We start from the raw sequence: 16402 nt of genomic DNA, 5'->3' as shown, positions 1-16402 counted from the left end.
TCCGCGCCACCCGCATCCGGCGCTCCTCCAACTTGAGGTACGCGACCACCTTGGCAAAGGTGGGCTCCGGGATGGGGGTGAGGTTGGAGGCGGCGTTCTCGAAGTCCTCGTTGAGGCCGCCGGAGAGGGTGCTGATGAGGAGCTCGTCGCCGATCTTTTCCCCGAGATCACGGAGCTCATCGGCGAGCTTCTTGAGGCGCATGCAAAAATCATCGATGGATGAGTCAAGTTGCTGGCACCCGTAAAACTCACCATAGAGCAGGACCTTGCGTTGCAGCCGATTGTCGGTGAAGAGGCCGTTGAGCTTGGTCCAGACTGCATAGGCGTCGTCCTCATCGTTCACCACGCTGTGGAAGAGGTCATTGGAGATGGTGAGGTAGAACCAGCGGATGATGATGGCGTCGAGGATCATCCACTCCTCGTCGTTGATCATGAGCGCCGAGTCCACGGTGCCGTCCACGTGGCCGTGCAGGAGGTACTCATGAAACACAAGCGAAAAATACCGCTTCCAAGCGAAGTAGGAGGCGGTGGTGTGATCAAGCTTGACCGGAACTCGCTCGTGGATGTTGAGGTCGCGGACGAGAGTGACATCGGGACCGGCAAACGGGTTGGAAACTGTGGATGAGGAGGAGCTCATGGCGTTCGGCGCGAGTGAAGGGAGAGGAGGTGCGGGTGCGGCGCGGGTGGGAGAGGAGGGGAAAGGTGCGGCGCGGGTGGGAGGGGAGGGGACGGTGCGGCGCGGGTGGAGGTTGGCGGAAGCGGGAGCCCGCGGCGGCGGCGGCCTTGGAGATCGGCGGCGGCCTTGGACACCATGTAGAAGGACAAGATATGGGTTGTGCAATCTCAATGTATTGATCGGTGCACCATCACATATATATAAGTACATAGGTGGGTCACAACCTCAACTATATAAAGGAAACAGGAGGTAGGCCCTACACACAAATATACACGTACACAATATACTCAACAGTGCACTTCACCGCTAACGCATGCACAAAGCAGGAATATATCTCTGTCGTTCATTATTAATTAGATTAACCCAAGAGGACTTGAAGTGCATACTACTTTTTAGGTACTATCATGGCAACAGTGTTAAAAATACTCCTAGCCCTAATTGGAGTAATCAGAACTCTTTAGAATAATTTTATGGAATTTCAATTCTTATAAAAATGGTGAAGAAGGTTACATTTTAGGATTTTGTTTTCTTCATTTGATTCACTTTGCACTTATTTAATTCTAAAAGGGGAATCTCCGGTGGATATCATTCTCTGAGGTTCTTTTCTCGTGCCACTGTATGCACCTAACACGATTTTTTTTTTTTGAGTTTTTCCCGTGGTGAAATTGTCCCGGTTCAGGCAGGGACAAGTCCATGACTTATTTTCTCACTCCTATTTATTATTATTCTTTTTGCACGACAAATAGGCCCCTAGAAAATATATCAGGTACTAATAATAGAACAAAAGAATGTCGGGCTCTAGAAAGAACATGTTCAGTTGCACCGCCATCAGTCCCTACTTTACCAGGATTACAGGAACCTAATACTGCGAATCAAGAACAACCATGTCCGACCAATCTTAGGGCCTCTTTGATTCTCAGAATTTTAAAAACACAAGAATAGGAAAACATAGGATTGAAATGTCATGGTTATCTCAATCCTATAAGATTTGGGCTGTTTGATTGAATCAGGAAAAAAAACAAAGGTTTTTTTCAAAGATATTTGAGCGGATGCTAGAAATCCTATAGAAAGTAGTGCAAAGAATCCTTAGGAAAATATTCTTATAGGATTTAATCTTATGAATCAAACTACCAACACATTAACAAATCCTAAGGATTCTAATCCTGCAAAATTCCTATGCAAAACCTTTGAAAAATTTCTTTGGAGCCCTTTGATTTGTAGGAATGGATTCCTATTTCTTTCCTTTTAGAGAAAATGCATAAAGCCCGACTTCAAATTAACGAAGCAATCAACCAGCTAGAGATACAGTGGTGTTGATTACATGGATACAAACTTGAGACATGCAAGAAATGAATACAACAAGAACTAAGCTGCTACCTAGAGAGGCCCAAACACAGCTGCCACCGAAGAAAACAACATGCACAAGTCTAAGGTGAACTCCACGCCGAAAAGGATCATCGCGAGTAGAGGCTGTAGAGGCACACCAGACTGAGGGTGAGAGGAACACCACGCAGGAATGAGCATCCTCGCTTATATCAGGACAACCAACCAAGGACGGGGGAGAGAGCACCATCTCTCCAAACATGTTGCCAGAGGGAAGACCACTATCTCCACTCGCCCCAAACAGAAACACCATCACTGGCTAGCAAACCCACAGCGCTGTTGTACATCAAAACACAACAGCGGAAGCAGGAAGGCGACCTCACACTCGCCACCAATGATGCACAACAGGAATCACACAGCCGCTGCCGACGTAGACGACTCAGAGCACATCCACTACACTCCACCCGTCCCAAGGCGGCATCTCCACCGTCGTTCGGCCACACATGGTCAAGGTTTTCACCCAAGATTTTGGGGAGGAGGTGGGGAAGGAGGGGAATCGAGTGCCCCCTAAAGAGGAAAAACGGGGCCGGAGCCACTATTGTCGTCGAGGTTGACAGGAGGTCGACCATCCCAAGCCATCCCCACAGGCCGGACGAATCCACAGCCGGCAAGGAAGGATGACGCAGAGAAGAAGCACCGGCATCCAGATCTGGCGCAGCTGCCGGAGCAGAGCACGCCGTGAGTAGCCACCAATGCCCACGTGACTGGAGGAGCCAGCCAACACCCGCAACACCACTTCTCGGGTGAGGTCGACGCCGCCATCGCAACTAAGGCCATCACCCTGGCGTCCAGAGCTCCTCGAAGTGACTCAGGGTAGCAAAAGCCTCACCGCCACCTTCACTGGCAGCCGCGCGGGGGTGACGGTGACCTCCTCAGAAGGCGGCAGGGAGCGGAAGGAGGGAGAGTAGCTAGGGAGTCTAAGGTTCGTCGCCCGTGAGGGGGCGTCGCGAGAGCCAGGAGGAGTAGCTATACCTAGTTCAAAAATTTACTAGTGTGCTCGATTCCTATTCCCATGTAGGATAGGAAGCAATCCTGCACGTTTAAAAAAACAATAGCCTAGACTCAATGAAAAAAAAACACTATCATATGCATCAAGTGACATATCTTTCCCTATAAAAATTGAGAGGCATGTCTTCTCACTTTTTTATGATTTTTATTCCTATCCTATGAACTATGAACTAAAGGAGGCCTTAGTTTTAGTTCGTCAGGGATGATCTACTAATCTATCCTTACTTAACTATAGTCATATTGAATGTAATAAAAAATCTTATATTATACTTGCTCCGTCCTAAAATAAGTATCTTAATTTTAATAAATATAATTTTATACTAAAGTTAGTACAAAATTAAGACACTTATTTTGAAACATGTGGTTGCAGCGTCAGATGAACTCACAGACACGGAGTGGGACACGCGCACTAGAGTACATTTGGAAACTGCTACTACTCCACCACTGGACTTGTTTTGTCTGCACTTCCAGATTCTCCGCTGATCAAAGCTGCATCCGGTCTACTCTTCTCCGATCAAGGCCCCGATCAAAGCTGCATTAGTTTTTATGCACAGATCACTACACACACGGTGACACAGAAGCGTCTCGTCGTCACATTTTGGAAGGAGTATACAGAGATTGTTTTTTAAACCGAAGAAGAACAGTACGGCTCCTGGGGGCGGGAGAGGAGAGTCAGAACCCCTGGAGCCCGACTGGACCGGGATTCCCTAATTAATCTCCTCGACTGCCGCCACCGCTTGTTTCCGGGGCCGAAAACAGTTCAATCGGTCGGGAGGCTTCCTTCAATTGCAGGATTCTAAAATAAGAAAAAACGTAATACTGAAATGCCATGTCATATGAATTTTACAGAAATTTTAAACATAGAAAGGCTTTTTACGAGAAAAAATTCTGATTGTATTTATCAACTGTCAAGATAGTACAGGGAAAGTTTAAAAAAAAAGATAGTACAGACAATATAGGAAGTAAAAAATTGCATCCGCGTCCATAGACGACCTAGCGACGACTACAAGTACCGGAGCGAGCCGAAGACGCGCCGTCGTCATTGACCCTCCCTCATGGGAGTCGGGCAAGCATTGTTGTAGTAGACAATCAGCAGGACGTCGCCTAGGGCCCAGAGAACCAGCGCATCGGAACAACAACCGTCGCCGATGAAGAAGCATAGATTGGAAGGATCCAACCTAGAGACACACATACGCAGATGAAAGAAAACTGGATCCCGATGGATCCACCGAAAACAAACGCCGACCGGATCTCACGAGATCCGAAGACACACCTCTGCACGCCCTCCGGTGATGCTAGAAGCATCCCCGAGATGGGGGCTAGGCGAGGAGAACCTTATTTCATCTTCAACAAGCTGCCGTCGCCTCGTCTTCTTGAGCATGTCACAAACCCTAACAAAACTCAGAAAAACACCTAAAAATGGAGCCCTCCCGCAGGTAAGGGCTGGGATCCACCGCGCCTCCATGGTCCAAGGACCATATGAGACGAGGCGGACCGGTGTCGATGAGAGGCAGGAAAACTCTAGATGAGAGTTTGCAGAGACACCAGCGAAGGAGTACAAGGCGGTCAAAACGCCGAATTTTATAAGATGTATCTTTAAATGGTGTACATGAAATGAACATGAAAATTTCAAGGAATTGAGTAGAGAGAGACAGAGTGTCAGTGCATCATAGACTTCTAAAATAAAATGACATTTGAGTCATGTTTAGGGCTTCTTTGGTTCACATGGTTCTAAAAGCGCATAAATAGAAAAAACACATAAACATGGTAGAAATGCATGCTTAAAAATAAGATTGTTAGACATAGGAATTCAGTCAACTTAGATGTTTGGTTCACAGGAATTGGAAAAACATAAAAGTCCTAATAAATGGTTCAAAACAAAATCAAACCACATGAAAATGCAAAAAAATATATTATACAATAGGATTCCTATAATAAAATTTCCTTTCGAGCTCTCCGGTTTGTAGGATTGAATTCCTATTCCTGTTTAGGAATGGTTCCTATCCTTCACATTTTAAAGGAAACAAAACATTAGCTGAGGCTTGACAAGAAAATCTTATCATGTGAACCAAATGATACCTCTTTTCCTATAGGAATGGGGACACATGTCACCTCATTCCCTATGATGCTCCTATTCTTATGATACTCCTATCTTATAACCAAAGGACGCCATATAGTTAGAATGTTATTATGCCACTAAGTATCTTAGTCTCGTTCTTCATGCATAGAAATTTGGAAAGGAGATACATGTGTATGTTAGAATTACTATGTTTTTCCTCCGAAACTAAGATCAAAGAAATGTTTTATCTTTTTTTCCTTTAGCCCATTCCTTTAAACCGGAGACATGAATAATACCACCGTAAGAAATTTTGCTAATCCTACGGTGCTCCTCAACTTCTCTTTGAAGGGCTCTTTTGGTTCAAAGGAAATTCATAGGATTTTTGGGGCGTTTAGATCCTCGTAATTTTTTTCATACACGATAGTTTTATCGCGTGATTGGAATCCTTATCTCGTAAAAGTGCATATGATTCATTTGCACTACATTTTGGAGGAAAATTGCCATCCACTCAACCTTCTTGGTAGAATTCCTTTGATTTTCATGTGCTATCAAACATCTTCCATCCAAATTCTTGTAGTTTTGTAATCATGCAGGAATCAGGAGGACATGACACAATGATACCTACGCCTTTTCTATTCCTACGTTTTAAAAAATCCAAATCAAGAGGCATGAACCTAAGGAGCCTTTGGATTTCTATGGAATTGAGGGTACATGAATTTATTCCTTAACATTTTGGTGAACCCATTCCTATGATACAAAGGGCTTCCATAGAGAAAATTCATATGGATTGGAATCCTACAAGATTTATATGAAATTCATACAAACCAGATATGGCCTCCCCCTTCCGCCGCTTTGATCCCGTCAATCACCCCTCTCCATCCTCCCCCATTGTATTGGATTGGATTAATTGAGGCGCAGAGGTGAAAAGGGATCCCCCGTCGCAGTCAATAGAGGTGGGTGGCCACTCGCGGTAAAATGAACCGGGGGTAGGGAGGTGTTTTGCACCCCAAGAAGATGGCCCACACTGCAGCCGGACCCTTGACTGTCATCATTGTCGCAATCCTCCCCCACTCCCGCCCTGCATGTGGCGCCGCCTATATAACCCTAAGAGATGAAACGGTGAAGGCTCCACTTTGGTGATGTCCTCTAAGTCGAACTAAGCGCAATCATGGAAGGTTATGTCGTTAACCTTGCGACGAACGAAGCTTCCTGTCCACCTGAAATGGACAGGACCGTTGCTTACTTGCTTTGCAAGCTCTCACTAGCATTTCACTGTTCGGTCTAGGAATAGCCATTTTGTGTCTAAGATCAAGTCTGTTTTGGAGAATCAAGCTTTTTATCCCTCGTAAAATTAGTCATGGTCAAAATAGAGTGGCTCATGAATTAGCTAGATGTGTCAGAGTTGGGGTATGCACCGGTGTTTGGTTGCATAATACACTCGATTGTTTTCCAAGGTCTGTAGGAGTAGCTGATTGTAGCCCAGAAATGGAGTTAGACCTGGGCATTTCCGGGCTGGGCCGGGTTTCAAAAAGCCCGACTTCAAAATCCCAAGCCAGGGCCTGGCCTGAGCAATATGCCTATTTCCCCGTATTTAAAGATAACAATATAGTTATTTTCAGGAATACATACTATACCTGTATTTATAGAAAAAGCATCAAAAAACACGTTTGGTCGGGCTTTTCCTGGGCTTCAGGCTAGAAAATGAAACCTGAGCCCGGCCTGAACGTCGGGCTGAAAAGTGATTCCCGAGCCCGACATGGATGTCGGGCTTCGGGCCAGGCCACCCATGCCCAGGTCTAGATGGAGTAACAAAGAGCTCGATGGTCTAGCAAAAAAAGAAAAGAAAAAAAGCTCGATGAACCCTCACAAAAATATAAAGTTTTGAGAGACAAAAAACAAGCGAAAACCTGTTGTATTGTAGTACATTTACAGAAGAAGTAGTACAACCGACAAAGCTGGGCAGCGATATTATCGGGAGAGAGTTTCTATCGTCCGAACCCGCATGTGGTGCCAGCGTGAGATGAACCGACTTCCTTTTTCGCGATTACAAGAGCGGGGCATACGCTACGTTCACCAACAAGGTGGAGACAAAGATGTTGCTGGACTTAACTTGAAGAAAAGAAGATGCAAGGATCCTGCAGGACTTGTTATCTCTGGCTTGACGATCATCATGAAGCTGCGCATACTCTTGAAAAGAAAAAAAGGAAAAATTACGCACAGTCCATATATTAGTAAACTGAGGCAATAGTTAAACGAAGCCATTATATCTGGGCTACGGTAATAACAGGATGCGTACTACTAGTACCACATTTCGGAAAATTCCAACAGAGCCACCACCTTTTATTATCTCGTCGTCAGGTTTTGGGAAGGAGAATTTTAAACCGTGCAGTAGAAGATACTCTTAACTAATTGCTCTTGGGGCGGGGGAGGCGTAGCGTAGTCAAAACCCCGGCCGGCCGGGCCGGGATTCTGCAACTCATTTATCTCGACTGCCGCCCCGCCAGTCGCCACCGCTCGTTGCGATCGCTCGGGGGCACCGCCACCACCAAAACCGCAATTTTGATTTACTCACCTCTCCCACCTCCGCTCTCCTCCGATCCATCCTTGGTTCCCCATTCTCCCCTCCGTCGCGGCCGCGGCGGGACGTGGGTGGGTAGGGACACGGCCGCACGGGGGGTGGTGGGGTGGGCTGGAGGGAGGTGTCTTGGACCCCAAGGACCCGCGCCGCGCCGCAGCCGCAGCCGCCCCGTCGCCGTCACGACTCTTCTCCCCGCACGTGTCGCCGCCCGGTCCCCTATATAACGCCCGCCCGCCCGCTCCGGCGCTCCACTCACCCAGCCTGCGCCCACCCATGCCCACCGTGGCGTCGGCGTCGTCGTCGCCTTTCGCGGCAGCGATAGCGGAGCCGGCCGCCCTCCCCGTCTTCCTGCGGCCAGCGCTCCTCCACGGCCTCGGCGCCGGGGCCCACCTCCTGCTCGCGCTCGCCGTCGCGGCCCGGCTCCTCTTCGCCCCCGCCCACCGCGGCAAGGAATCAGCCGCTGCGGTGAGAGGCGGTGGCATCCGGTTCCGGTGGGGACAGTTCGCTGTCCGCGCCACATGGGCTCTGGCGGCGTCCGAGGTCTTCCTCGGCGTGTACTCGCTCGTCTCGTGGTACCTTGACAACAGTGGCACCGGCGGCGGGGCCGGGTGGGGGGCGCCCGACGCGGTGGCCGACCAGGCGGACACCGCGGCGCGCGCGGTGGCGTGGCTGCTGCTCGCGGCCTACCTGCAGCTCCAGTACCGCGGCCGCGGGGAGGAGCGCTTCGCCGCGCCGCTCAAGCTCTGGTGGGCGCTCTTCCTTCTCCTCTCCGTCCTCGCTCTCGCCGTCCACGCCGCCACGAGCCTCTCCTACGGGCTCCCCGTGCCCGCGCTTCCGTGGGCGCGCGACGCCGTTGAGGTCCTCGCAGGCGTGGCGCTACTCGTCGCCGGGTTCTCTGCCAACACGACGGGCGGCTCTGCTTCCGAGGAGCCTCTGCTCAACGGCGCGAGCGAGAGCCGCGGCGACGACACCGTCGATGCTTCCCTCTTCACGAGCGCCGGCTTCCTCAGCGTCCTCACCTTCTCCTGGATGGGACCCCTGCTCGCCGTCGGCAACAAGAAGGCCCTCGGCCTCGACGACGTCCCTGACCTTGATCATGCCGACAGCGTGGCCGGCCTGCTCCCCTCGTTCAAGACGAACCTGGAGGCGCAAGCCGGCGACGGGTCTGGCCCCAAGTTCACCGCGTTCAAGCTCACCAAGGCCCTTGTGCGCACCGTCTGGTGGCACATCGCGGTGACCGCGCTCTACGCACTCATCTACAACCTGGCCACCTACGTTGGCCCGTACCTCATAGACTCCCTGGTGCAGTACCTCAACGGCGACGAGAGGTACGCCAGCAAGGGGAAGCTCCTTGTTGTCACATTCATCGTAGCCAAGGTGTTTGAGTGCTTGTCACAACGGCACTGGTTCTTCCGGCTACAGCAAGCCGGGATACGTGCTCGCTCCGCGCTCGTCTCCGTCGTGTACCAGAAAGGGCTCTCTCTGTCCAGCATCTCCAGACAGAGCCGCACCAGCGGCGAGATGATCAACATCATCAGCGTGGACGCCGACCGAGTCGGCCTCTTCTCATGGTACATGCACGATCTCTGGTTGGTACCACTCCAAGTAGGCATGGCATTGTTCATCTTGTACTCCACCCTGGGGGTAGCGTCGCTTGCAGCGCTCGGTGCCACCATTGTGGTCATGCTTGCAAATGTGCCTCCCATGAAAATGCAGGAGAAGTTCCAGCAGAAGCTCATGGACTGCAAGGATGTCAGGATGAAGGCGACATCTGAGATCCTGCGCAACATGAGGATTCTTAAACTGCAGGGGTGGGAAATGAAGTTCTTGTCCAAGATCATTGACCTCAGGACCACAGAGACAAGCTGGCTCAAGAAGTACCTTTACACATCGACCGCGGCCACCTTCGTGTTCTGGGGTGCCCCGACCTTCGTCGCTGTGGTAACCTTCGGAGCTTGCATGCTCTTAGGGATACCATTGGAGTCAGGGAAGGTGCTGTCTGCATTGGCCACGTTCCGGGTGCTTCAAGAACCAATATACAACCTTCCTGACACAATCTCGATGATGATTCAGACCAAGGTGTCTCTTGACAGGATAGCATCTTTCCTATGCCTTGAGGAGTTGCCGACGGATGCCGTGGAGAGGCTACCAAGTGGTAGCTCCAATGTTGCAATTGAGGTCAGCAATGGGTGCTTCTCCTGGGACGGCTCACCTGAGCTGCCAACGCTGAAGGACCTGAATTTTGAAGCTCAGCAAGGTATGCGCGTTGCAGTCTGTGGGACGGTCGGCTCTGGAAAATCAAGCTTGCTCTCTTGCATTCTTGGTGAGGTGCCAAAGCTATCAGGAGAGGTCAAGACTTGCGGAACAATGGCATATGTCAGCCAGACGGCATGGATACAGAGCGGCAAAATTCAGGACAACATACTGTTCGGCAAGGAGATGGACAGTGAGAAATATGACAGGGTCCTTGAGTGGTGTTCACTGAAGAAAGACTTGGAGATCTTGCCATTCGGTGACAAGACAGTCATTGGAGAGCGAGGCATAAATCTTAGTGGCGGGCAAAAGCAAAGGATTCAGATAGCCCGAGCTTTGTATCAGGATGCCGACATCTATTTGTTTGATGATCCATTCAGCGCAGTCGATGCTCATACAGGATCCCACCTTTTCAAGGTATAATACATTCTTTTTTTGTTCAATATAGGAGTTTGAGAACATGTGCTTATTAAGGTTTCTTCCATTTGCAGGAATGCTTGCTTGGGGCTTTGGCTTCAAAAACAGTGGTTTATGTCACTCACCACATTGAATTCCTGCCTTCAGCTGATCTTATTCTGGTGAGAATTTCACTGGCAAATGTTTCATGTAAATTTTATTGCCATAAATTGTTCGATTCTACTTATAATAATTTTATATGTAGGTAATGAAAGGTGGGAGAATAGCACAAGCAGGCAAATACAACGATATACTTGGTTCAGGGGAAGAGCTAATGGAACTGGTTGGTGCTCACCAAGATGCTCTCACAGCATTGGATGTGATTGATGTCGCTAATGGAGGCAGTGAGACAATCTCTTCAAGCCTATCCAGGTCATTGTCATCAGCTGAAGAGAAAGATAAACAAAGTGGCAAAGACAACGGTGACAAGGTTCAGAGTGGGCAGCTGGTGCAGGAAGAAGAAAGAGAAAAAGGCAGGGTGGGGTTCTGGGTCTACTGGAAATACCTCACATTGGCTTACGGCGGAGCTCTCGTACCATTTGTGTTGATAGCACAGCTACTTTTCCAAGTACTTCAGATTGCTAGCAATTACTGGATGGCTTGGGCTTCTCCTGTGTCGAAAGACGCTGAGCCTCCAGTGAGCACGTCGACACTGATCTATGTCTTCGTGGCATTGGCTGTTGCAAGTTCGCTATGCATCCTCATAAGGGCACTGTTTCTTGTGACAGCTGCATACAAAACAGCAACTCTGTTGTTCAACAAGATGCATATGGCCATATTCAGAGCTCCTATGTCTTTCTTCGATTCCACTCCAAGTGGGCGCATCTTGAATAGAGTAAGTCATTTGCATCTCCTCAGATTTCCTGGGAAGTTTGATTTGTTTACTTTGATTATTGCTCACTCAAGATTGAACTGTTTAGGCTTCAACTGATCAAAGCGAAGTGGATACAAACATCGCTTACCAGATGGGTTCTGTTGCATTTTCCATCATACAACTAGTTGGAATTATTGCGGTTATGTCTCAGGTAGCATGGCAGGTGTTTCTTGTGTTCGTTCCTGTGATCATTATCTGTTTCTGGTACCAGGTAATTTAATCTATTTAATATTTATTCTTCATGTTATTTTAACTGCAAGTTCAGCACCTTACTACATCTATCATCTTGCAGCGCTACTACATTGAGACGGCCAGAGAGCTGCAAAGGCTGGTAGGGGTTTGCAAAGCTCCTATCATACAACATTTTGCTGAATCAATTACTGGATCAACCACCATCAGAAGTTTTGGCAAAGAACATCAGTTTGTATCAACTAATAGCCATCTAATGGATGCCTACTCTCGACCGAAATTCTACAATGCTGCAGCAATGGAGTGGCTTTGTTTCCGCTTGGATACGCTGTCGTCCTTCACATTTGCATTCGCTTTGGTATTTCTGATCAGTCTACCAACTGGTATCATCGATCCAGGTTAGGATGTTACTAGTTCGGAACAATATTTATACCAAGTAACGTTAGCAGATTTGACGTGACTTGATATGGGCTTGCAACTAAATCTACATCCTGCTTTCAGGTATTGCTGGTCTCGCGGTCACATATGGGCTTAACTTGAACATGCTGCAAGCATGGGTTGTGTGGAGCATGTGCAATTTGGAGAACAAGATCATATCAGTAGAAAGAATTCTGCAATACATAAGCATTCCTGAAGAGCCCCCACTTTCAATGTCAGAAGATAAGTTGCCCCATAACTGGCCGTCACAGGGAGAAATTCAGCTTCGTGACGTCCATGTAAGTACTCTTTCTTTTTTTCCCTCCTGTTTAATTATGTTCTCCTTTTCTTTTACCGTGTTGTTATGCAGAAATTTCATACTTTTTGCCATTGTGAGTCAACTATTAGAAATCCAGTCTGATGGGAAACGAATTGTAAATTCAGCATTTTGTCAAATGAAAAATAACCAATTTGTTCGTAAAAAAAAAAATTAACCAATTTATTCTAGATAGTGTTCATCATTAACTTGTCAAATTTCTGCAGGTAAGATATGCTCCACAACTACCATTTGTTCTGAAGGGCCTTAACGTCACTTTCCCTGGAGGCATGAAGACTGGTATTGTTGGAAGAACAGGCAGTGGTAAATCAACACTCATACAGGCCCTTTTCCGTATTGTCGAGCCTACTGTCGGTCAGATACTGGTAGATGGTGTTGACATCTGCACCATCGGGCTGCATGATCTGAGATCTAGACTTAGCATCATTCCACAAGATCCAACGATGTTTGAGGGAACTGTGAGGAGCAACCTTGACCCTCTTAACGAGTACAATGACGATCAGATCTGGGAGGTAGCTTCGCTTTCACATGCTTCATTTCTTGTCAGTCGTCAAATACTTGCGAAATAGTCGAGAACCTCTTGGAAAGTTGCAGTCTGAATCTTTTGCTCCATTTCAGGCCTTGGATAACTGTCAGCTGGGAGATGAGGTCAGGAAGAAGGAGCTGAAACTCGACTCACCAGGTCTGATATGTGATATGTTTATTTTCAGTCATGCAGTTGAAAGTCTGAAACTTAATTTGCTTTGTAATCCATGCTGTATGTCGCTATTGAGCTGAGCTGAATGGAAAGTTTGGCGCTTCGTGCGCCTTTTGTTGTTAAAAAAATAAATTTGCTCATCGTTCACACATTTCCCAGTATCATCTCTTCTCTTCCAAGATTTGAAAACTATAACACGTGCTGCTGCTTTTTTGAACTGAAAAATCATGTTATTTTGCCTTGCAGTGATCGAGAACGGAGAGAACTGGAGCGTGGGCCAGCGCCAGCTAGTCTGTCTTGGAAGAGTGATTCTGAAACGGACCAAGATACTGGTTCTGGACGAAGCCACTGCTTCAGTGGATACCGCGACAGACAACATGATTCAGAAAACACTACGTGAGAACTTCTCGGAGGCGACGGTCATCACGATTGCGCATCGAATCACCTCGGTCCTCGACAGCGACATGGTTCTGCTCCTCGACAACGGTCAGCAATCAGCCCATTAAAACAAACGCAATCGCGCCTTGCTAATTCTTCTACTAATCCCATGTGCTTGGCATACCTGTTGGTCTGACAAACGCTGTGCCGATCTATGCAGGTGTGGCCGTGGAGCGTGACACGCCGGCCAAGCTGCTGGAGAACAAGTCGTCTCTGTTCTCAAAGCTTGTGGCGGAGTACACGATCAGAGCGACGCACGCGTAGCCAACGAATAGATCCTCCAGCAAATTCTTCCATGCCGTTGAGGCTTCTTGAGTGAGTCTGGCCGTCGATAATGCCGAAAAATTACTGGTAGATGTGATGTGAAGTGCTCTCGGATCTGCCACGGTGTTGGTGCTACTGATACGCGCACGGTAACTTTACATTTTCTGAAGGAAAAGGCTGAAGGTGGTTAAGAGTCGGTCAAAGTTTAGTGTTTGAAGAAAGTAGTTCGTTAAGGATAGCAAGACCTGAACCATGGTAGTAGTCACTCACTTTACGGCGGACCATACACGCCGAAAAAGTTTTGGGGCTTAGTAATTTGATGATGTACTGTGTGATACCGGGATAAATAAATGAAGTGGAAGTGGTTCAGTTTAGCACTGTTATATCAGGGTCCCCTCCCTGACTGTTCCTATCGATATTGTGGGTCTGTGTTGGGTTGGCTACAAGAATGCCAAGCATGAACAGAACAGCCGTTGCGGTGTTCTTGTAAATTCTGTCATTCTTTTTCCCTCTGCATCTTGCAAGTCAAATTCCTCTACAATACCTCCTCACGGTGCAGCTTATCCTGCATCAGGCAATCGTAAGTCATATACAGTAGCTCCTCAGCTGTTCTGAATTCAGTGGTGGATTCGTCAGTAACTACTTGCATTTTCAGGACATCTGTTCTTTGACTAAGCACAGGTAGCGCCTTTGGCTGATTCACACACATCACCAACAATTTGTCAAAGAAAATCCAGTCAAATAATAGAAACACTGTTGCCTCCCATCATCTGCTGAATTCTGAGCCACTCGAAGCGGCTGCGCCTCCTTTTAGAACCGAGAGAGATTTCGCTTGGGCCATCGGATTTGAACTGAAATTCATCTTTTGAAGCTCTTTCCCTGCGCAGCTTCAGCGACCAGCTTTGCGAAGAAGCCAAATTGTAACGGTGGAGAAGAGAAGAGAACAGTACAGTACAATACACAACCAATGTTCACATAGATCAACATTCCTAACAACAAGCTACCATGGACAGGGCACACACAACAGTGACAGTGAGACATCAAAAGCGGGCGACCGAGCAACCGTGGAGAAGAGAGGAGTGAAAAAGAAGAAGACAAGCCAAGCGTCAAACTGCGGCAGCAAACAACAACAGCAGTGTCCTAACAATGGTCAGATGGGCAGACGTTGGGTGGTTCCTAGCAACCATCGTCGCAGCAGAGAAGCTCGGTCTTGCTACTAGCCCTTGCCGAAGTGGTGGTGGTGCTTCTTGCCGCTGTCTCCCCCCTTGCCGCCGCTCGGCTTCTTCCCGGCGTGCGCCGTCGTGTTCTTCAGTATCTGCAAACGCACACGCATGCAAGATTCAGTATCGCCATGGCCGCTGACAGTGAGACAATTGTGCTGGGAGGGAGGATCTGGGGTGGATACGGTACCTGGCGGAGCGTGTTGTTCTCGTTCTGGAGGGTGGAGACCTTCTGCTCCAGCTCGGCATTGCGGAGCTCGAGGTCCTTGGCCTTGACCTCCAGCTCCGTCATGTAGGCCTTCTTCCGCTCGCGGGCCTGCTGCGCCGACACGCGGTTCCGCAGCAGCCGCTTCAGCCGGTTCTGCTCCTTGTCCCCGGCGGCGCGCCCGCGCTTCTTCCCCGCCGGGGCCTGCCCGCCCCCGGCCGCCGCCAGCTGCAGCTGCTTGCCGTCCCCCGCGCCGGACGACGCCGACCCGCCGCCCATCTCCGGCACCCGCCGTATCTCCTCGTCGCTCTCCGCGCCTGCCACCACATCATACACATAGACACGCGTCGTCAGCGTCTCGACTCTCGAGCTGAGCTGCCGGATTCAGTCAGCGAGCGAGCGAGCGAGCAAAAGAGCGGCGGGGTGGAGGGAGAGACGGTGGGTACCTCCTTCCTTGAGGTTGTTGGGGCCGGAGCTGGAGGAGCGGTCGCTGCTGGACGGCAGCGAGCTGGTGGTGCTCGTCTTGGCCTGCTGCTCCTGCTCCTGCGCCGCCATCTCGGCTCCCCGCGCCCTCGAGCTCCAAGAACAGAGGCAGATCGAGCTAGATCTCCCTGAATCTCCCGCCGCACCACCACTCCACCACCGCCGCCGCCGCCGCTCCGGGAAAACAAAGACAAATCTTGACACTGCCGAGAACGAAGGAAGAAAGAAAACGAGAAGACGGAAGGACAAGGGGGGCAGATGCAGATCGGACGAGGGAGCGAGAGGCAGAGCAACGGGAGGGAAGCGGGAGGAGAGAGAAAGGGAGGGAGGCCGCGTGCGCAGGGGGAGACTGGAGAGAGAAGAGGGGGGAGGGGGAAATGGCGAGGAGGCCGGGTCGGTGGGGGGTTTTGGATGAGACGCGATCCCCGCCGTGCACGACACGCCCATCGGACGGCGGCGGCGCGGGGAGCGTGGCGCGGCGCGGCGCCATAAACGCGCCCGCCGCATCTGACGGTGGCCGCCGAGGGAGCGTGGCCGCGCGCCCGTCCATTCGATTCCCAACGCCAACCTTCCTTTTTCTTTTCCGTTCGAGACAAAAAGAGGGGGAAAAACCAACACGTGACAAATCTCGAGCTGCTTTGCTTTGCACAGGAGCCGAAAGGTGCTGCGTTTCTCGCCGCTCCACTGCATATATTCGCATAACGTACGTGACGCGTGGGAGGAACGATGCTATTTGCATTTTGTGGGCTCTGCCTAACCTGCCTTCTCATCACCGTGTGAATTCCGCATATGACGTGATAAAGAGAGAAAAGGAGTTGGTGTCATTTTTATCATTTTTGTGAAACGCTTGCATCGATGAATGAAT

At 49.5% G+C, this 16402-nt stretch overlaps 2 protein-coding genes across 2 annotated transcripts; one reads left to right on the top strand and one right to left on the bottom strand.

The window, feature by feature from the left end:
- The first annotated feature begins 7604 nt into the window (after positions 1-7604).
- LOC123069100 (ABC transporter C family member 3) lies at positions 7605-14003 on the top strand. Its single transcript, XM_044491856.1, has 10 exons — positions 7605-10374; positions 10449-10535; positions 10619-11248; positions 11334-11498; positions 11580-11874; positions 11978-12192; positions 12437-12742; positions 12849-12912; positions 13174-13413; positions 13526-14003. Exons 1-10 carry the CDS (start codon positions 7978-7980, stop codon positions 13627-13629), a joined length of 4503 nt encoding a protein of 1500 aa, XP_044347791.1. The 5' UTR covers positions 7605-7977; the 3' UTR covers positions 13630-14003.
- A 573-nt stretch (positions 14004-14576) lies between these two features.
- On the bottom strand, positions 14577-15680 carry LOC123069101 (transcription factor HY5; the record flags this gene model as incomplete). Its single annotated transcript, XM_044491857.1, is given in 3 exon segments — positions 14577-14944; positions 15040-15371; positions 15501-15680. Coding segments are annotated over 3 exon segments (540 nt in total). The 3' UTR covers positions 14577-14845.
- Between the last annotated feature and the right edge of the window lie 722 nt (positions 15681-16402).

This window comes from Triticum aestivum, chromosome 3B (assembly GCF_018294505.1).
Source record: "Triticum aestivum cultivar Chinese Spring chromosome 3B, IWGSC CS RefSeq v2.1, whole genome shotgun sequence".
Taxonomy (NCBI): Eukaryota; Viridiplantae; Streptophyta; class Magnoliopsida; order Poales; family Poaceae; genus Triticum; species Triticum aestivum.
Note: the sequence above shows the minus strand (reverse complement) of the source record. Positions and strands in the feature narration are given on the sequence as shown.